This window comes from Furipterus horrens, unplaced genomic scaffold, assembly GCF_987537825.1.
Source record: "Furipterus horrens unplaced genomic scaffold, mFurHor1.1.pri manual_scaffold_3, whole genome shotgun sequence".
NCBI lineage: Eukaryota > Metazoa > Chordata > Mammalia > Chiroptera > Furipteridae > Furipterus > Furipterus horrens.
In genome coordinates, this window is record NW_028327173.1 from 106,758,883 (window position 1) to 106,779,972 (window position 21,090).

General features: G+C 52.4%; 1 protein-coding gene across 1 annotated transcript; it reads left to right on the top strand.

Moving 5' to 3' along the window:
- Positions 1–8,423: 8,423 nt before the first annotated feature.
- INSYN1 (inhibitory synaptic factor 1) lies at positions 8,424–20,806 on the top strand. Its single transcript, XM_090270029.1, has 3 exons — positions 8,424–9,593; positions 10,019–10,738; positions 20,004–20,806. Exons 2-3 carry the CDS (start codon positions 10,583–10,585, stop codon positions 20,724–20,726), a joined length of 879 nt encoding a protein of 292 aa, XP_090126155.1. The 5' UTR covers positions 8,424–9,593; positions 10,019–10,582; the 3' UTR covers positions 20,727–20,806.
- Positions 20,807–21,090: the final 284 nt, after the last annotated feature.

The window sequence follows — 21,090 nt, forward strand, 5'->3', positions numbered from 1 at the left end:
TAAACTTAGACCCATCTTCTTATTCTGGTTTCTGTTCAGAGGACCCACACCTTTCTGTAAGTTCAGGTAACAAAAGGAATGATACCATTTACAGGAGACGTCCTGCCACTCACAGGGACAAGGTATGTGAGCTTGCACAAGATACTATCTTACAATAATACACAGCAGTCTAATAATCATACAAAAGATGTACACACACCATAGCAGGGTAGTCGTCTGTTTTGTTACAACACCATCACCACCACCACAACTACCCTCATCACCTTCACCACCACCACCACTACCATCACCACTATCATCACCTCCATTACCATAACTTCTACCTTCACCACCATCACCACCTATACCACTATTACCACTATTACCACCCCCATGGCACCATCATCACATCCGGCACCACCACCATCACCTTCACCACCATCACTACCATCACCACCATAACCTCCAGCTTCCTTTTTTATCCAAGCAGTGTATACCCATCCAGTTCTACCTATATTCAGGGTTAGCTTGAGGTGGGTCTGTGAGGACATGAAGACAAGGAAAGTGGGGGGAGGGCTGTTTTATCCCCATCTCCTGACATGTCCCTGTTCCACACACAACTCTGTGCAGTTCATTCACTTGGCATTCAATGGAATAATGTAGCTGGTAATGAATTTGTTTTGCATTCAGTTGGATAACACTGTTAGTTATGAATTCATAATTTGCAGAGGGATAGGCTTTTTTTTCCAAGGCATCAGAGAAGCTGTTGCTTACAAACTTGTAATTTGCTGCTGCAAATCCATCTGTAAATGACACCATTGCAAGCTGAAAATCTCCCAGGCACAAGAATACCACCTCAGAATTAAATTGTGTGTTTGACAAGAACCTGCTGTTCTGTCCTGCCCTGGCCCTCGTGGCCGCCCTTCTTTCTGGGCTCAGCCTCAGCCTTGCCACTTTGCCTCCATCAGTTTGGCCCCCACTGCCCTCACCCCACCCCACCCTCACAGTCCAGTACCCTGCCCTTGCTTCTCTCCTTCCACATCTAGAAGAGGATCAATGGCCCAGCCAAGGTCACACAGCTTCCTGGCTATGCCAGAAAGTGCAAACTGGCTCAGCTGGAACAGGCATATCTGAGTTGTGGGATGAATAAGGAACACCACCATCCACTACTCCCAATTCTCTCGGGGCCCATGTCCCCCCACCATCAATGGGACTCCAAACCCTCTTAGAACTGTTCCCTTCAGATCTATCAGCCAGAGTATCAATAGTCAGAGTCCACTCAGGAAAGTGCCCCTCTAACCAGAACAGAGGCCAGATTAGGTGGTAAGAGGGCGGGTTAGAAATTGAGCCAAGGCCCAAAAGGGCAGAAGTGGGGGAGGGCAGTGATTTGTGAGAGCACAGTACACAGACTATGTGGGGCCAAACCTCTTTGCTTCAACTATTTCTAGGCTCTCGTATTTCATACTTATTTCTCTTATTTCCTTTTGTGCTTCTCTCAATTATTTGCTGATTTTCTTTTCTTTTTTTTTTTTTTGGAAATGTTTTATTTTTAAACTTTTACATTTCTTTCACTTAGAATGAAAGTAAAAAGGAGGCTCAGTCCACAGCTAGGCTGAAAAGGAAATTGGTGCTTGGTGGGAAGGCAGAGCTGGAAAAGAATTTTGGGAACTCATCAACAAAGAGTCATTTAACAAGCACTCACATTACTCCCTCCCCACAGTGCCAGACACTGTGTGAGAAGGCAGGAACATACAGACAAATAAGAGAGCCCGGCCTCTGTGTAGAGGCTTAGCATAGAGGCAAGCCATTGTACAGCAGCTAGGATAAGATGTGATCATTGCTTTGATAAAGGGAATCTGGGTGCTATGGAGCCCCATGGCAGAGTCACCAAAACTAGTCTAAAAGAATTTAACATAAGACTTGTTACTGATAGCTGTGACCTCAAGCAAGTTGCTTAACAACCCTGGACTTCCTCAGTCATCAGTCAGTACTTGCTGTACACTTGTATTGTAGTCAACAGGAGAGGTGTACATTCTAGTAAGGAATGCAGACACAACATCCAGGGGTTAGTCTTGGAGACAGCTCTGGGAAAGCTTTCCTGAGGATTGAATTGTAAACCAGGGCCTCAAGAGTGAGCAGGCAGAGGGAACAGCATTTGCGAAGTCCAGAGGCAAGAAATGTGAGTGTCCAAGGCACAGAAAGGTCAGTGTGACTAAAGGGCAGAGACTAACAGAAGGTAAAGAGAAGGGGGAGCTGACAGAGTTAAAGGGGCCAGACCACCCATGGACTGGGGACATGATGATAATTTGAGACTTTAGGAAAATGTGGAACACATGAAGGGTTTTGAGCAGGGGAATGATATGTTCAAGTCAAAGTTTTTTGAGATCCTTGTGGCTGTTGTGGAGCGAATACCTTAGAGAGGACCAGAGAGCGTGTGGTAGATGCTGGATTTCATTGCCTGGTGGAGAGATGACGGTGTATCATTCAAAGGGGTGGCAGCAGAACTGAGATGGGACACATATTCAGAGGCAGAATGAGAAGACAAGTGGATTCGATGTTGGGGGGTGAGGAGAAAGTAAAAAAGACAATTCCCAGAATTTCTTCTGTAAGGGCTGCTGAGATAAGGGAGAGAAGGTGAAGAAATGTTTAGGAAATACCCCAAGTTTAGTTTTGAATTTGAGCTGCCCAGCAGGCAGGAGGATCCAAGAGTCTAGAACTGAGAGAATCTGGGCTGGAAGATACATATTTAGGATGAAGGGCCATATAGGGGTAACAGCAACTATAAGAGAGGAGAAAATGATGGAGGGGAAGGGGAGGGTGAGAATGAAGAGGACATAGAACTGAGCCTTGAGCAGCTCCAGCGTTCAAAGATGGGCAGGGTGGAAAGCAAGGAGAGGAGGCTGAGAGCCAGCGGCGAAAATACAGCCAGCAGAAACCCAGGAAGGCTTGGCATCCCTGAAGCTGAGGGAAGAGAGGTGGTTGATTGTACCAAATACAGTGGGAAGACAAGTCAGATCAGGACTTATGGGTTGAGCATATTGGAGGTCAGCAGTGAACTTAACATTTTGTTAGGGGAGTAGCGGAAGCAGACTCAGCACAAAACAAGCAGGAGTGAGTAGAGCTGGGGAAGGAGAGGCAGGGAATAGGCACAGCACTTGGAGTAAGGCTGGCAGTGGGAAGGAAAATGAGACAGTACTCACAGAGGGCAGCTGGATTTTTACTTTTAAGATGAAAGAGTTTAGAGAGCGGGTTTAGATGCTGAGGGGAAGGAGCAGGGAGATGGGGAGGGCAGGATCATGGACAACATAAGATTCCCCAGAAGGCAGAGGGGATGACGACAACACAGCTCTCCCAGGCTGTAGGGAGACTAATTGAGGATCCTTTGTGTGAATGTGCGCTGCAAAATATCATCTTCCTGGAATATCCCTATATCCCATTTTCAGAAGAGAGGCACAAAGAGGGTATGTGATTGGTGATGTCACACAGCAGGGCTTTGTATACAGGTCTTTCATGAGGACAGCAGGTTCTGAGTGTTAAGAGGTTCAGAGGAGGGGTGTGAGGTGTCAGGCTGTGTCTTGGGGGGCACCCCTGAGCTCTGAGCTCTGCCCCTTCCCTCCAACTTTTCCCATGTTGGGTGACTTTTAAAATACTTCATTTAATAAAGATGTGAACAAATAACTATGTTAGAGATTCAATATATAGAAACTGTACCTTGAGAAGGACTACAGCAGACTCTGCTGGACATCAAGGGGATGGAGGTGTCTGCTCTCCAGTAGCTCACGGTCTAGTGGGAAAGGGTCAGTCATAATGGCACTGTAATGTGGCAAGTGCCGTACTTGCAGCAGATGAGGGCTCTGGTGGTGCAGAAGAAGGACCTTACACACTGGGACAAGATATCAGGAGGTTCTCATGGTTGGCCTCGAGGAGAAGGGTGAGAAGGGGAGCATACCAGGAAAAGAGGAGAGCAAGTGTAAGGAGGCTAGTAGGGAGCAGGTGCATGGAGCTCAGTGCGGTAGAAGCATAGGGAGCAAGATGTAACAGAGAGGAGGTTGGACAGATGGACAAGGACAAGCTTCTGAAAGAGCACGAATGCCAAACTAAGGAGACTGGGCTTGCCTTGTAGGGACTGGGATCCACAGTGGGTCACAAACAGGTAGGTCAGAAAGCCAATTCCAACAACAGTGGAATCTGCAGGGTAAGTCTGAAGGTTGACAGATGTATTAATTGGCCATCAGCTAATACAGGAGCTAAGGGGCGTAAGAAAGGGCCTGGTCATCAGTAAAGAGAAGAAACCTGTCTACACGATGTCTAGAGGGGACAATCAACAGGACTTGGTGACTAATCAGATATAGAAGAGGGGAGTTTAGGGCAATCTCAAGTTTCTGGCTTGTGTTGGGGGTGAAGGGTGATGCCATCCTTGGAAACAGGGAAGAACAAAAGGTAATACGTTTGTGGAGTGGAATGATAATGGGCTCTGATTGGGGCACATTGAGCTTGAGATGTCTGCAGGACATCATCGTGGAAACATCCAGTAGGCAGGTAGCAATACAGTCTGAAGCTATGGAGAGGTCTTCTCTGGAAATAGCAAATTGGGCAGCAGCTCCCACCCCCCATGTGGAAGTTCAATCACTTAGTAGATCATCTGTTCATTTAGTATTCCGAGTATATATGTCAGGCTCACCAAACCAACTGGAGTAATGAGGAATTTATTGGCTCTTATAGATGGGTAGGATGTTGTTGCAGCTCCCAGGACTGAAAGAATGGCAGGAATCAAGGCATGAGAGCCAAAATCAGGACTCAGTGCTGCCATCATGTGCTCTAAATTCCTCTTCCATCTGTTGCTTTGCTTGGCCCCGACATTTGGTGGGAAGAATGCCTTGTTTGAAGCCTCAAAGCCTCAGGCCCATAACATCCAACTGTGTGCTCAGTAGGAAGGAGGCTTCCTCCTCCCAGAATCCACATATCAATCCCAGGGAAAGCTTCTGATTGGACCTGCTTGGGTAATGTACCCACGCCTTGAGCCAATCACTGGTGCTGGAGAATGAGTTTCTATGATTGGTACAGTCTGGGTCACACATCTACATGCTGGCAATGGAGTCAGCATGAGTGGAAGTAATGGGACTTTTAATAAACAACACATCAGGTCTGTGTGGCAATAGGGAGGAAGTGCCTAAAGGGAAGGGATGCCAGAAATGGGACAAAGAAAACAGACCAAAGTAAAAGCCACTACTATGATACCCCACACCCCTGGTCCATGTGAAAGGGCAAACACAACACAGATACCATCCTGGAGTTCACAGCCTCACAAGGAAATAAGGCTTACAGTCAGGAAGCTGTTGATGAGAACTGAGAGCAGCTACCATCTATGAAGCACCTACCAGGTGTGAGGCTTTGGGCCAAGGACTTCCATTTTCTTATTCCATGTTCACAATGATCCTAGAAAGTAGGTACTCTTATCATCCCTATTTTTCTGAATCAAAGAGGCAGCAGAAAACAACATTTCTTTTTTGGCAAGATAGCCAATACATGAAAAAAAAAAAAATGTTATGGGCGCCTTATCCCTGCTTGGAGAGGTTAAGTGACTTGCCCAGGGTCACAGAGCTAGCATATTAAATGAACACCCTGGAAAACATTTACTTAAGGGGCCAAAAGAATGCTTCTGTTTCTTCCTGTTGACTAAAGGACCAGGGGAAGGTGTGGGGAATGGGGGGCAAGGGTAGTGAATCCAAGCAGAGCTCTGAAGACTGGGCCATCTGGGCAGGAAGGCTGGGAGGGTGAGGGGAAAAGAGAATGGTCCATTTCCAAACACTAAGGAAGGCAAGCCTGAGAACCACCCAGAACCTATTTATTCCCTCTCATCTGTGGCAACTTCTTGGAGATTTACAAGCAGAGACCCTTCCTGAGATTCCTCTTCTCCAGCCTGCCCTGACCACCCAACCCTTCTTCACAGGAGGTATACACCAGTCTCTCCTCTCCTCCATCTGGCTGCCTCCTATGGACACACCTAGTGAGTTGAGGTCTTAGGTGTAGTTTGATCCACACAGATGACAAAAGAAATGCCACCTCCTTTTTAAAAAAGAAATCTTACTTTTATTAATGAGGTCCAAGATCAATAAGGTATTAAGCAGTCACATCCCATTCTCTCAAACTGAGTTCATTGCCTCCAAACACACCCAGTTCAAACACACCTCCCTCATTTTAGACATGGGCAGATGGTTCCATGGACCTGAGACTAGAAACTCATTTTTGTCCTCAAGCTCAGCCCATTTGATCTTGGCCATCCCTTAGCCTCACAGCTTCAGCAGAAGTAGTTAGTGGGACTATATAATTTTACTTTATGAGGTACCTAGAGTAGTTGCATCCATAGATACAGAAAGTGAAACGGTAGTTGCCAGGAACCAGGGGTGGGGAGGGAGAATGGGCAGTTATTGTTTAATGGGGACAGAGTTACAGCTTTTCATGATGAAGAGCCCTGGAGTTGGATGGTGGTAATGGAAGCACAACAATGTCTGTCCCTGAGGTTCAAGTTCTCCAAGGGCCAGCCTCAAATCCTCATCTAAGCCCCATCTCTCTTGAACCCTCATCCACCTCTAGTTTATGATCTCTACAACCCTATTGTTTGAACTTCTGGCAGTGTCTCCTATGCTCACTAACTCCTGTTCCTCATTAACCACTCAGCCCTCAATGTCCAATGATTTAGGTCCTGCTACCTTCCTTCCCCTCCTCCCTGCAAACCTGTCCCTGCCACATCACCAGTGACTTCCTATGGACACTTCCCATTCATTCTCTCACTGCTGCTCACTGCAGCCTTTATCACTGTTGAGCATATGCTTCCAACAAACCCTTTCCTCCTGGGCCTGAACTTTGCTGGTTCTTCTCCTACCTTCCTGAGCACTCCTGTCCATCTCACTCAGGGACTCTCCCAAGGCTCTGGCCTGGACCTGCTACTTCTGTTACTAGTCTACACAGTCTTTTTGTTCAATCTCATCCCCTCTAATGATGATTTAAAAATAAAACAAGTCAAAAACAAAACAAAACAAAAACAAAAACACTTAGGCCCAGGTATAGACCCATATACTCACCTGTATTCAGGATATCTCCACCTGTTTCAAACTGGACTCCTCTTCCTCACCCCAGACCTGTTCTTTCCCTCTGTTCTCTTAACTCAGTTGGTGGTGCAACCATCTCTCAGGCTGCCACACTGTAATTCAGGAGCCTCCTGGACTCTTCCTCTCTCTTAAAGTTCAACCGAGTCCTGCCATGTTCTCTTAGATCATTTATCAAAGCATCCCCTCCAGTCCATCCCTGCTGCCACCCCAGCCCCTGCTTCTCTCTCAGCTCCATTCAAGTAACAGCCTCCTAACTCATCTCCCTGTGGAGGATCCAACAGCCACAATGCCCCAGAGGGTTCTTCTGGGAGGACACACAGGACCAGGCTCCTCTCTGCTCCAGAATAAAATCACGCTCCTAACCATGGCCTCTGAGTCTCTCCAGGATCTGGTTTTCCTCTAATCTACTTTCCACAGAACTGTAAAAATGGTATCTCTAAGAGGCCACAGTTGGCTTAAACTCACCCTCCCTTCAATTCTGCATCTGAGCCCTGCTATCTCCCCTCCTCACTGCCTGAGTGCTCAGCCCCACCTCCCGCACACTGTCACCTGGGTAACTTCTATGTCGCTTTGCCATACAGCTCAGGGTTGCCTCCAAGGAGAGGCTGCCAACCCTGGTCTGGGTTGCTCTCTGCCCTCCCCTTCTCTCACCATTGCTTCTAGAACTTGCCTTTGTCCTGTATTTATCACCCTTCAGTTTACTAAGGAGTGCCACCCCCTCCCCCAGCCCCCATGAGCTGTGAGCTTCCTTGAAATGCTCCTTTTTGCTTCCTGTACCGTAGGGTCTAGCATGGGGTCTGGTACACAGAAGTGCAGAATAAATGTTGAGTACGTGGCTGCATAACTGAACGAAGTGACCTATATCTAACACACACCTGTCATCGGAGAAGCCTCCAGTTCCCAGCTGCTCCTGCCCGAGAGCTTGGCACACTGTAGATGCTCAGTAAAGGTTGTGTATATTTTGTTTCCTGAATTAATCTGATTGAAGGCAATGTCTGGGATAGTCTGTGGTGTGACAAGGTGAAGGAAAGGGTCTGGGTGCAGGAAACTTAACCAAAAGGGAAGTGTGGGGTGCACCACAGTAGGGGAAAGGGCAATGGAGTATCTGTAAAGGTGGAAAGGAATTAAGTCCGCAGCCTGCTGTTTCTCCGTGCCCTGAGGTCGGCGGAGTCCGGCCGGGCTAGAGCGTCTCCAGCCCCTCCAGCGCAGGACATCTCCCCATCACCGGGGTGGCGAGAACCCCACTCGGCGGTCGCGCTCGGCACCGGGAGGCGTGTGTGTCGCTTTAAAAGCTCCCTCCCGGCGCGCGGGGCCGGCCCTTCCCTACCAGCGCGGAGCACCCGGAGCCGCCGCGGAGCCGGGCGGTCTTGGAGGCAGCAGCGCCCGCCCGGGCGGCCAGTCCGGCGGGGGTCTCGAGGAGGGCCGGGGGCGCCCGGGCGTGGGCGGCGCGGTGCTCGAGGAGCGGGCCCAAGCCTGCGGAGCCCGGCGGGGCAGGTCAGGGCGAGGCCTCGGAGGGAGGCCCAGCCCGAGCTGGCGCCTGTGTGCCTGGCCGGCAGCATCCCGGCGCCTGGGGCTGGGGAGGCGGCCAGCCAGGAGGGAGCTGGCGCGAGGTGGCGGCCGCGAGGTCCAGGCTGCGAGCCCCGTGCTCCCTGCCGGGCCCGGCCGCCGCGTGCCCTCCCCTTCCACCCCTTACCTCGCCGCGCCTCCTCCTCTTGCTCCTGTCGCCTCCTCACCTCCGCCCCGCGCCACTCCCGCCTGCGCCCGGGCCGCCGAACCCAGCGCGGCCGGCCCCCGGCCTCTGGCGCTCCTGTCTGGGCCGGCGGGGACCAGTCCCGCGGCCGACACCGCCCCTCCCCCGGGGCCCAGAGGTTTGCGGACCTTTCCGACTGTGGACTGAGCAGCGGCAGCGCTCTAGCCGCAGGCTGAGCGCCGGGCTGGGCTGCGCGGACCCTCGCCGCCGCTCGGGACACCTCAGGTGCGGAAGCGAGGACATCCTGGGTCCGGGCTGAGTGCGCCCTGGGCGCCCAGTGGCGCCGGCTCATTCCGGGCACGGCAGACCCCGCGGGCCCCGGCTCCGGCCGTTCTGGACTGGACCGAGCGAAGCCCGGACGGCGCCGAGCCCGGGGAATGCCGGGCGCGGGCTGAGGGGATCCCTCCGACTTTGGCTCACGCACTGGGACCGCCTCGGCGTCGCCTCAGACGCCCTGCGACTGGGTCACTTGTGGCCTGAGAGCCCTGGGCCCGCCAGACCCTGGCTCCTTCCCTACCCGCAGTCCAGCGGGGGTTGGGGGAGATTTTTCCGGCCCCCTCTCTGGGAGCGCGGAGGCCCCGCCCCCTCCCACCGCCCGGATGTCTCCCCGGGTGGCTCTGAGGACCTCCCTGAGGCCGGGGGCCAAAGGGTCCAGAGAGAGAAGCCCGCCCTAGGGAGCCTGGGGGCCCCCCAACCTCATCTTGGGGCTTGGCCCCCGACGCTGATCGGAAGGCGGGCCGGTACCCTCACCCTCGGTGAGTCCGGGAGCGGGAGCGGAGCGGGGCTCTGAGGGAAGGCGGGGCTGGGAAAAGGGAAGGTCTGCTGGTAACGAGGACACCTTGGGGGCACGACGAGGGAGGACAGAAGACTGGAGAGACCCCCTGGTGAACCTGCGGGGCATGGCCTGGCTGGGGAGGAGTGTTTAAAACGGGAAACCTGGGGCCCGGTGCCCCGTCGCAGGCTGAGGACTTCTGCGTCTAAAGCAGGGGCTCCCTTTTTTCCTTCTCAAAGAGGAGCTGTGCTGTAGACCATCTGCCTCCACCACCTCTCCCTACAAAGAAAAAAAATTAATAAATCCCCAGTGAGGAAGGGAGCAGGCTGGGGAGAGGAGGGAGGCAGCAGCATTGCCGGCTGGTGCTGCAGCCTGGGAGGGCTGATGCCAGGCTTGCTCTCTCTGCAGGGGGCTGCCCTCCTCCAATCCAGCTCCCTGCACAGAGCTGCCCATATCTGGAGCCCCTCCACATCTGGAAGACCCCAGCCACCATCCTTCTGCAGGTGTCAATTGCATCCAGGGATCTCTACCTTTGCCACTACCCAAGAGTTGTGAGGGGATTACCTCCACCTTCCCCCATCCCAAGGGCATCTCTTACCCTTAGTCCCTGCAGAGTCACCCCCTGCCTCTGTGTCCAGGCTTAGCTGGACACCAGCCCAGCACACCTATAGGCACACTGAGTCCTGGAAGCCACGCCTGAGATCCAAAGCCCCTCCCCCGCCCCTCCTATGTCCTCACCTTGACCCCCTGTGTCAGAACCTGTCTCCCTCTGGGTGTCCCATTCCCCATCCTGAGGCAGGGAAGGTGGGTGGCAGGGGTCAGGGGCTGGGTGAGAACCACCCAGGGCCAGGGTGGGCTGGGGGGCCGTTAAGATGTGGAGCTCTGCCTGGCTGAGGGGGGCTCTGTGGAGGCAGACGCAGTGTGTGCCTGGCTGGGGGGAGTATGGGCAGGCCTGCGGCCACGTGGTGAAGAATGAACATTCGGGGCACCCCGGACCTCGGGCAGCCCAGTGATGACCCCAGCAGTGGTGGCGAGCGGGAGCGGATTCGACAGCGTATGAAGATGGTCATTGGGCAGCTTGAGGGCATCCTGCGGGAGCTCAAGGAGGTGGCCAAGGAGCTCAGGGAGGTGAGTGAGGGGTCAGATGGACCCTAGACCAGTTTTCCTGGGCCTGGCACAAAAACATATTCTCACATGTGTGTTTCTGTGTGTGTGTGTGTGTGTGTGTGTGTGTGCAAAGCTGTGTGCACGTGTGCCATTCTGAGTACCTTCTCTGTGTTCTCCTTTCCCCAAATCTGCTCTGCTAAAAATCTCACAAGAGCTCAGGGCTGGAGGAGTCTCAGTGTTGCTGAGACTGCTTGGGCAGGATGTCATGGGGCCAAGGCTCTGTGGTTAGCACTCAGGGCTGCTAAGGTGGCCAATAAGGACTCTGTCCCACCATAACCTCTTCGAGGGATACGTTCTTCTGTAGCCCAAGCTGATCTTTGGCCCCACCGTCTGCCTCTCAGGCTCTGAGCTGGTCACAAGAGGCCCAGGGAAAGGATACTCTAATGAGGCTGTCCCCACTGCTTGGGGACCCGCTCAGAGCATTCCCCAAATATTACACATACTCAGAATCCATGGTTCTGGAAAAATTACAGCCAGCTGGGCCCTCCCTGCCCTGATGTGAGAATGAGTCTAGGGGGCTGCTAATGGGTATCAGAGTTTCTGTGCACATTGGCAGGGGCAGGAATTTCCTCTAAAGGGATGTATCCCTATCCCACAGTTCTGATTGCTTTTTGCCAAGGCTGAAAAGGCACCTAGAGACCTTAGGATGTGTGTCCCTCTCTGTCTCCCTAAGTGGAGCCAGGTTTAATTACTGCTTCCCACATTGCTGGGGTAATGAGGTACACGTGTCCTCAGGCCTGCCCCCTGGGCTGTGTTGGAGCCCAAAATGCATGACCAGTATTCTGAGCCACTGGCTTGAATTTGCCCATTGGGTGCCATTACATCAGCCAGGTGGGCTTTAGGCAAATTTCAACTCCTTGTAACTAGGGCCCCTGTGGAGATGGTAGGGAGAGTGATTGCACTGGAGTTATGAGCTTTGGCTCATCCAGCCGGAGCTGGGAGGATGGTGGCTAGGAAGATTGAGGAGAGGGGGTGATGGTGGGTACCAACTTCAGACTGGCAAAGTGGCCTCTAGCCTGGCCCAAGAGCCAAGGAGCAGGGCTTGTTTGAAGGGAGTTTTGTCCAGAGTGGAGATGCAGGATGGGAACTGCGATTGGGCAGGACAGCCCCTCTACTCAGTCAGCATCATGGAGCCTGCCAGGAAGTCCTTACTCAGGGGACAGGACTGGCTGTTGCTATAGGTAGAGAGGTGGTAGTGTTTCTGCCCATGAACTAGGCTGGCCAGGGTCTGGCTGAATATCTCTGGGGGATACAATTTGGTGGTTAATGCCCCCTGAACAACCCCTCCTCCCCCAACCTCATTGGTCTAAAGGACTATCATCCTCTCCTCAACCCTCCCCTACCCCCATCTATTTCAGATGTTCTGTGGTTCCATCAGAGTCATGGGAACTGTCCAGAGTCTCAGCCTTGAGCAGGGACATGGGGCCTATGCTCCAGCAGGCCCACCCAGAAAGAACGAGGATTGACTCTAAGCTTTGATTGAGTCAGCTTTGATATAGCACAGAGCCTATTCCCAACTGACCAACTGAGCATCTTGCAGGGACTTGCTCCCCCACCCCACCCCACCCCCAGCAGAGCCATGCAGAGCTTGAAGACATCTCACAGGTCATGCAGACTAGCCCTGTCCATTTACTGTTGAAGAAACTGAGGCCCAGAGAGGGATAGGGACTTGTCGAAGGTCACAGAGCCTACCAGTGGCACTCAGTAGAACACAGGTTCTGATGCCTACTCTGGGGCTTCAGCAGGTCGGCTAAATGGCAGCCTCTTTCCATTTTTTTTAGGGACTTCCTATAGATGATACCTTATGCTCATGCTGTGAGAAGGTGTCCTTTAGGGGGTGGGGCAGGAAGATCAGAAGCACTGGGATTTATCTGAAGATCTTTGAGATGTCCCCTCTCTCCCTTTTCAGCACACACACTCACCCATTCCCATGTCTTGAACAGCAGAGCTTCAGGTTTTGGGGCTGTGCAGCCCAGATGCCTGAGCCAGAACAGAGAAAGATGAGTCCCCTCCCCCATACCCCCCTCTAGGTCTGTGCCTTCACCCAAGACTTTGGTGCATTGCTATGGCAACCAGAATCTACCCCGTATGCCACCACCTGCCTGCTGCCAATGGCACCCAGCTGGGAGGGGGGCAGGCCTCAGAGCTCCCCCATCTCCCAGGCAGGGTCTGGACATGGGGTGATGGGCAGAGGGGAGTGTTGGGGAGGCCCAGGCAGAAGAGGAGATGCCATTCCTGGGGGATGGGATTTGTCAGGAATGGGGTTACCACTTAGGTGTGCCAGGCCCTGGTTTGGGATAAAGGTTGCAGCCCCCCCTCCCCCACATAATTGGGACCTGTGATCTTGGCTCTTGGTCCTCCAAAGCTGGATCTGCCTGGCTCCTCTTCTCAGTTGTTTTGTTTCAATGAGGGGCTAGGGTAGGCCCAAGGCTGAGAGGGTTCCGTTATCACACCTCACTCTCCAGGCAGCACCAGCTCAGAGTTCACCAGCTGGGTTCTGGTCTCAGGAGGACAAAGCACTTAGATGTGAAGCCAAGATTCACAGACAAGACTGCCTGGGAGCAGCACAGGGTGCTTGACAAAGGAGCAAGGCTAGCAGAGAAGAAAGGCTTAGCTTTATCCCCTCTGCCATCCTCCTTCTCCATCTGCTGCTCCCTTCCCCGGATACCACAGATCATGACAGAGCCTCCTCATCCTCTTGAGCATGCAACCTGAAGTTCATAGAAAGATGGGGAGCACTAAGGCACTGCTCCCGAGCCCCCAAGCCTCTATCTGCTTATCTCTGAAATGGGGATGATGGTAATTCACACCTCAGAGTGATCTTATAAGGATTTATTGGGGGCTTGACATGCAGTAGGTGGGGGCCAACACCTACTCACACTCTAAAGGATTTGGAGTCCCTTCTCCCATATCTCCCCTATTCTCCCAAACCCCTGCTTCAGCTCCACCTCTGGCTCCCCAGGGAGATAGGGGGCAAGTTCTGTCCCATGGGTGGGGAAAATAGTTTTAAGGACTAGGTGAGGCGAGGAATGTAAAAGTGTCTTGAAAGCAAAAATTGTGCTGCAGAGGGGTGTGACGGTCAATTATTAATTAGCCCTCATCTCTCCTAGGTTCCCCAGTACTCCAGGGTGCCAGGCCAGTCCCAGCAGGCTCTTTAAGCTCAGAATTCTGTGGCTCTTAATTTAGAGAAGCAGCACAGCCTAGGGGCTAAGAGCATGGGCTCCCCAGCCAGATGTCTCTGGTTCAAATCCAAGTTCCAACCCCTTCTTAGCTGTGTGAATTTAGGAAAGTTACTTTACCTCTCTGTGCTTCTGTTTTGTATCTCTAAAATGAGTATACACAATTTTCTGCCTCCCTCTGCCACCATCCCTAGGGTGATTGTGATAATTAAATGTGATATTGTAAATAATGTCCTTAGCACAGTGATGGGTGCAAAACTAGCTCTGTATATGTTAGATATTATTGATGAAATATTCTAACACTGGCCTGCTCCTCGGTTCCATGTCAGGCCTTGTTCTTCTGGAGTCTCATTGGCTTCTTAGCCATGATCAGGGCCCTGTGGCAGGCAATTCCACCCTCTTCTGGCAGGATAATGAGGGGGGTGGGAAGCAGGTCTCCGATAAGATGGCTTTGGAACAGAGACCCAAAGGAAGTGAAGGTATGAGTGAAATGGATTTATGGGGATGAGTCTCCGAGCAGTGGGAGCAGCCAGTGCAAAGGCCCTGAGAAGGAAGTGTGCTGGGCATGGGCAGGATCAGCAAGGAAGCTGGTGCAATCAGAATGGAGTGAACCGGGAGGTGGAGAGCGGGAGGCAAGGGCACACAGAGCATGCCGGCCACAGTACGGAATTTGGATTTTGTCCTTGGTGAGCATCCCACACGCTCTCCAAGAACCTCCTTGTTGTGTTTCTGGGTGGGAATCTGCCTCCCCACTGCTCTCCCTGTTCCCTACCAATTGGGAACCCCCAAGAACAAGGGAAAAAGCCCAGATGTTGAGCTTACCTTGAGTAGGTACTTGGCCTTCTCCTCCTTGGTTCCCCCATCCCGAAGATGTTACTCAGCATGGGGCTCAAAATGTTCCTGTGTTGACCATCATCACTGACTGTTGGGTAGGATGTAACTTAAGGGTACAGTTGCCCACCTTTGCATGCACACCTCAGGAGAATGGAGGAGTGGACAAAACCCTTTTGCAGCCTGAGATGAGAGAGAAGCTCTCCACCTGATTTTCTTGGGGATCAGGCTGATGGCAATTGTGACATCCCATTGGCAAGGTGCTGTGTATGAGGTGGCCAGGAAAGCCATGGGCCCTACAGCATGAGGTTAATGTGACCCAGCCAGAAAGCAGCTGTAGCAGGAGAGGCTGGGGACCACGGAGCTGTGCCTAAGTGGGTCAGCTCCATCACCTGCAGCTCAGCAAGAATTGTACAGATTTTTTTCTTTCTTTTTTTACCCCCTTGCCTCCCTTTTCCCTTTGTGTTCTCCTCCTCTGGACAGATTCATGAAACTCCATGGCCAATTAGGCCAAATTGCAGGATGAGAGTTATGAATCACGGTCAACTCACTCCCCCCTCCCCAACACCACAGCCCCCAGGAAGACAATAAATAACGTAATCAGAGAATTAAAAAATAATCAGTGGGCATAAATAATGCAGAATCCCCAGTTATTTAACCAGCTGCCCAGAGAGCCATGAGGGCGAAAAGGAGGTTGCAACTTGTCAAGAGAAGTGTGGGGGCCAGAGGCGGGCGGGGTAAGACAGGAGGAGATAGAGGCTGTGGGACTCCCTAAGCCTTGGTCCTGGCTCCAGGGTTTTATGGAGCACAGCCATGCTTTTCTTGGAAAGCCAGCTCAGCAAGGGCTGGAGGGAGGGCTGGGACAGGCAATATTGGGGTATCCAGGACATGTTCTCAGAAAAGAACCCCCCAGCAGTTTTTATTAAGCTGTCTCAACTCATCCATTCACTCAACAGCTGTAATTGTAAAGAGTGTACCCATCCCCACTCCAAACTGGGGTGCAATGGTAGGCAAGACATTTTCTGGCCCACTCCTTGTGGGGAGAAGACAGCAACCGCATTATAACCTGTATGCTCATAACATTGTAGCAGTGATAGATACTGGATACTACCTTAAAGAAAGGTACAGGGTGCTTTGAGAGTTTTCATGGGAAACCTGTCCTCACCTGGGGATCAAGGAAGACTTCCTTGTGGAATTGAGATGCAGTGAGTAGGAAAGAAGTGAGACATTTGCGTGAGGCACAGAGGCAGCAGTAAATTCAGAGGGGATGTGTGTAAGTGTGGCGAGGAGGCAGGCCTGGGAGGGTGGAGAGCCAAGGTCCCTCTGCCAGATTTGGTGTGGGGTGATGTTTGGAGGCTCAAGAGTTTGGGGAGCATGGAAGTGCTGGAAGCAGAGGGATGCTGTGGCCCTGCAGGCTGATTAGGAAGTTCCCTGGCTGTAGCATGAAGCAGGAGCTGGACAGGAAGCTGCTGCCCGCAGGGAGACTCGAGACTTGATGAGTTTGGACATAGTTGTTCAGGTGAGGGGAGCTGAGACTGTGATCAGGACAGAGTTTGGAGATACGCTTGGGTCAGGCCTGGGACCCCCCCAGAGGATGCTGTGTCAGCCCTCAGCCCTGCCCCTCCTCTCTCGTGTTCCCTCTTGCCCCCTCGAGTTCAGGCAATTCATGTTCTTAAGGGACCAGGCCCAAGAGTCAGGACTCCTGACTTCTGGTGTCAGCTCAGCTCCTTCCAGTCTCTGGGCCTCAGTTTCTATATCAGCAAGCACAGTAAGAAGGATGGGCTCAACAGTGTCTCCAGTTCCTTCTGGCTCTGAAGTTTTAGGATTCTATGGTTTTATTTCTCCATTCTTCCTCTCCCCCTCTTTTTTTTTTTTTTTTTTTCTGTGTATATAATTAGTTTCCCTGCACTCCAAGACAATTTCAAATTACATGTAGGCAAAATGATTATTAAATCTCAGAGAGGAATCAAAGATTCCAAAACATCTAAAGCTGAGAGGCAGGCAGCACGGGGCCGCCCACCCTGGCCCTCCCTCTGGTACTAGGGCTACGGACTGACCAGGCCCTGCCTACAGCACCCCTGGCACCTCACTTCCCTTTCTGGTCCTCACTTATGTCTTTTATCAAGTGAGTTTGACCTATCCCACCTGATGAATGGGGCCAGATTTACCTGTGGGCCTCAAACATTCAGCTTTTAGAACGTCTTCTGCCTCTGTCCCATCTGAAAACAGCCCTACTTTAGGGAACATAGGTGCCACCCATGTCCTGGGCTTTGAAAAGCCCAAAGTGTCCCATTATTCTGCCCCAGGCACTGGAAATGTCTCCATCAGAGTGTTACTGCTTTGGTGAAAAACTGACTCCCATCAGTTCTTGGGCCTGGTCATGTGTTAGTGCCCAATGGTGTATGGTGGATATTTTTCTACATGCTTTCTGTGCATTAAGTCATTAAATCCTCATGACAGCCTAGCAAGTGGGTGCTACTAGAATGGTCCTTTGCTGAAGAAAGTTACATACAGAGACAATGAGTAACTTGGCTAAGGTCATGAAGCTGGTAAGCTGCGGGCCAGAGTTGAGCCCCAGGTGTGGCACCATAGCCCAGGTTCTCAGGTGCTTGGGCGTGTTGACTGTGCAGTTTAATGCACATTTGTATATCTATTAAATCCCCATCACCTGGGCAGGGAGAAGAGCCTCATCCCACTTGAGCGGGGAGGAAAATGAGACTGGAGAGGGGAAAGCCAGAACTGGGACTCGAATCTAGGCCTCCCTCTTTCCCCTCCCTCCATACCCCCAGGGTGGAACCAGAGAAGGTGCTCTAAGGGAGAAGGGGAGAAGATGGCTGGCAAGGGCCTCGTGGATCAGGGAAGTGTGTTCAGGCTTGAAGGCTTCAGAGACCTTGCCCACTGCACTCTGGATCTTCCTCACAGGGTGTTAGGAACCCAGCCTGTAGGCCTAGCCTGGCCTCAGCCAACTCTGTGCCACCCATCACAGCCAAGTAATTCACTCCAGGTTCCTACTAGTGTTACCTCCTTTTAGACAGCAGCAGACCCTCAGCGGCTGGCTTGGTCAGGGGAGTCTAACTGGAGGGCGTGGCTGCCCAGAGGTGCAAGTCCACTCCTGAGGCCAGCAATGCCCTGAGGTGCTGTTTCTTCTTCAGCTTAATCCCAGGCCCCTAGGCCACTGATTCTCGGTTTGTCCTCAGACTGACAGCAGTAACACAGGGAAGCCTGTAAGACCTGCACCTTCTCGAACCTTACCCAGAACTTGCTGAATCAGAAACTCTGGGGAGTGGGCTGATGCACACTCCAGTTTGAGAGCGCCTACTCTAGGCCAGGGTCCCCACCAGCCCTCAGGTGGGGCTTGGGATGAGCAAAGGCTTCTGGGTCATGTAATCTCTGTGGTAGGGGAAGTCATTGGAGTAGGAGACTTAAGAAGGGATGGCCTGACTGGAGGGTGGGGGGCCTATGCCCACTGCCTGCCCAAACCCAGAAATCACAGGAGCACTCAGAGCAGTGTGCAGTCTTGTAGGGCATGGTGAAGGCAGGAATCTCAGCCTCCCCAGTGACTGGTGCCTCAGGCCCATTACCTATGATCTCAGGAGATGATGATCTCATGGGTGGAAAGTCTGACACACAGTAGGTGCTCAGAGATGGGAGATGATGTCACTTTTACCACCAATGCCCCACAGAAGCCTTTCACTGTACTTATTATTGTTCCTCATGAGGCTGTGGTGAGGTTGGCAGGGCTAGGGTTATCAGGGCTATTTGGTGGTGAAGGAAGTTGAGGTCCAGAGAAGCTATGTGACTTACCCAAAGACACACTAACAGTGTCTGAGTCTGGAACCCAGGTGTCTTGACTCCTCCAGCTTTTCTGCAAGCCTCAGACAAGTATTCCAGCCACTCTTGAACTGGGACCGTGGGAAGTGGGCATCCCTAGGCCTTGACACTCCAAAACAGCTTCTCCAGTCGCTCCTAGAATCTCAGAGATTATAAGAACCTTGGAGATGAGTCAGTTCAGCCCACTCCCCATATACAGATTGAGAAACTGAGACCTAAGTGGGAAATTGGCCAGGTCACCTGCATGGAACCCCCTGACCTAGCAGACATCCCACTGACCCAGACGCTTCCTGACCCCTCAGTTTTGTCTTTGCTTTCTACTTTAACTTTGGAGCACTCCTCACCAAATGCTTAGCACATGCCTAGACAGCAGTAGTCCTCAGTCAAGTTTTGCTGGTTAGGGACTTCACTAGGTAATTAATTCACTGATCTGACTCCAGACAGGAATACTAGAGAGGTATAGGGAGCTGGCCCTGGGCTTGGTGACTCTCTTCATATGGCTTTGTCTCTGGGTCTCTTGGTTTCTCTTTCGTTTTTGATGTGTTGCTATATTTTGTTTTTGGCCTGAAGCCTCTCTCTTCCTCTTGACTGTCCTCTCCCTATGTCTCTGATTGGGTCTCCCTTTCTTCTTTGCCATCTTCATCCCTGATTCATGCACTGACAGCTGCCTAGGCCAGGGGCTGCCTCTGTGGAGTCAGAGCTTCAGTCTTTGTGGGATGGGCAGCTTGCCGTGACCTCATAGCTGAACTGCTCCCCACCCCAGTCCTGAATGCATTTAACAGGCAGCTCTTGGCCCAGGATGGATGCTTTTTTTTTTTTTTAATTGCTTACCAAATAATGCTTGTTTTATTCCTTCCCCAACAAGCTAGGATTAATCTCCAGTCATCAGAGGCCAGGGAGAAGGCTCTGGGGTACATGGGGGTGGGATGGTGGAGACCTTAGGGGGACATTTGTCTGGTCCAGGATGTTTCCTCATGGTCATCCCGTATTATTTTTCTCTCCAAGGGTGGGTAGACCTGTTACCTCTCCACTGAGTGGACTTGCTGGAGTCGTAGCCCTCTTTAAATGGCCCCCTCTCAGTCAAAGGGAGATCAAGTTCTGAGCACCGGGGCTGCCCCCAGAAGCGGAGCTGGCTATGGGGGCAAGGGGTGTGTGAATGGATGAACTGCAGGACTGGAAGGCTGAGGAGTGGAAGGCTGGGACAAGCTCTCTTTGCCCTGGTCTAGTTTGGGCCCTCCACAGGGCAAACAAGTCTGTGACCTCTAGTCTAGTCGTCATCCTGTAGGATCATCAGCTGGAGGATGTGGGTGGGGGGACATGCTCACACCTAAGTGATGCCAGGTGGTGCCTGGCCCCTTCTCACGTCTCTGCCCTTCCCTGGTCAGGTGGTGAGCCAGATAGATAAGCTAACATCAGACTTCGACTTTGAACTGGAGCCTGATGACTGGACCACGGCCACTGTGAGCAGCACCTCCAGCAGCGACAAGGCCGGTGTGGGTGGCCCCTTTGACCTGGGCCACATGGACTTCATGACAGCTGACATCCTCTCAGACAGCTGGGAGTTCTGCTCCTTCCTGGATGTCTCTACCCCCTCGGACTCCGTGGATGGCCCCGAGCCGACCAGACCAGGGGCTGGCCTTGACTACCAACTCATGAATGGTGGCACGCCCATCCCTAATGGGCCACGGGTGGAGACCCCAGACTCTTCCAGTGAGGAAGCCTTCAGCAGCGGCCCTGTTAAGGGCCAGCTGCCCCAGCGGACCCCAGGCACACGGGAGAGAGTGCGGTTCAGCGACAAAGTGCTCTACCATGCTTTGTGCTGTGATGATGAGGAGGGGGACGATGAGGATGTGGCAGCAGAGGAGGAGGTGGGCCTGTCGCCAGAGCCTCCTCGCACAGAGGCCCATGTGGGCCCCCTCAAGACCTCCCTGGCCCCCAACAAGCCGAGGCGCTCTCTACTTACTGGCCGTTGCTCAGGCCCCACCTTGGCCCCTGAGCAGACCCGAAGGGTCACGAGGAACAGCAGCACCCAAACGGTGTCAGACAAGAGCACGCAGACAGTGCTTCCCTACACAGCCACCAGACAGAAAGCCAAGGGGAAAAACTAGGGGCCAGGGAGGGGACGGGGGTGGCGGGTATATAGAGTTATAAATATATATATATATATTTAAACAAACACAGTCATAATAAAATTTTAAAATGCTGAGGATGCAGTTCCATAGGCCCCAAAGCTTTCTTGGAGCTCATCTCAGGCACAGAGATGCCTACTTGCCTCCTAGATCCCAGGAAGTGTGTCCAGAACCTCCCTCCTTTCCTTCTTGTTGCAGGGCTCCTGAAGGGGGTGTCTAAACTTAGGTAAATTAGGTGGGGTAGGTCTAACCTGGGGCTCCTCCACAGTCTGGCTACTGGCCTGGGCCACGTCCTGGTGGGACACAGCCACAGGAGGCAGGCTCTCAAGAAGCAATGTCCAAG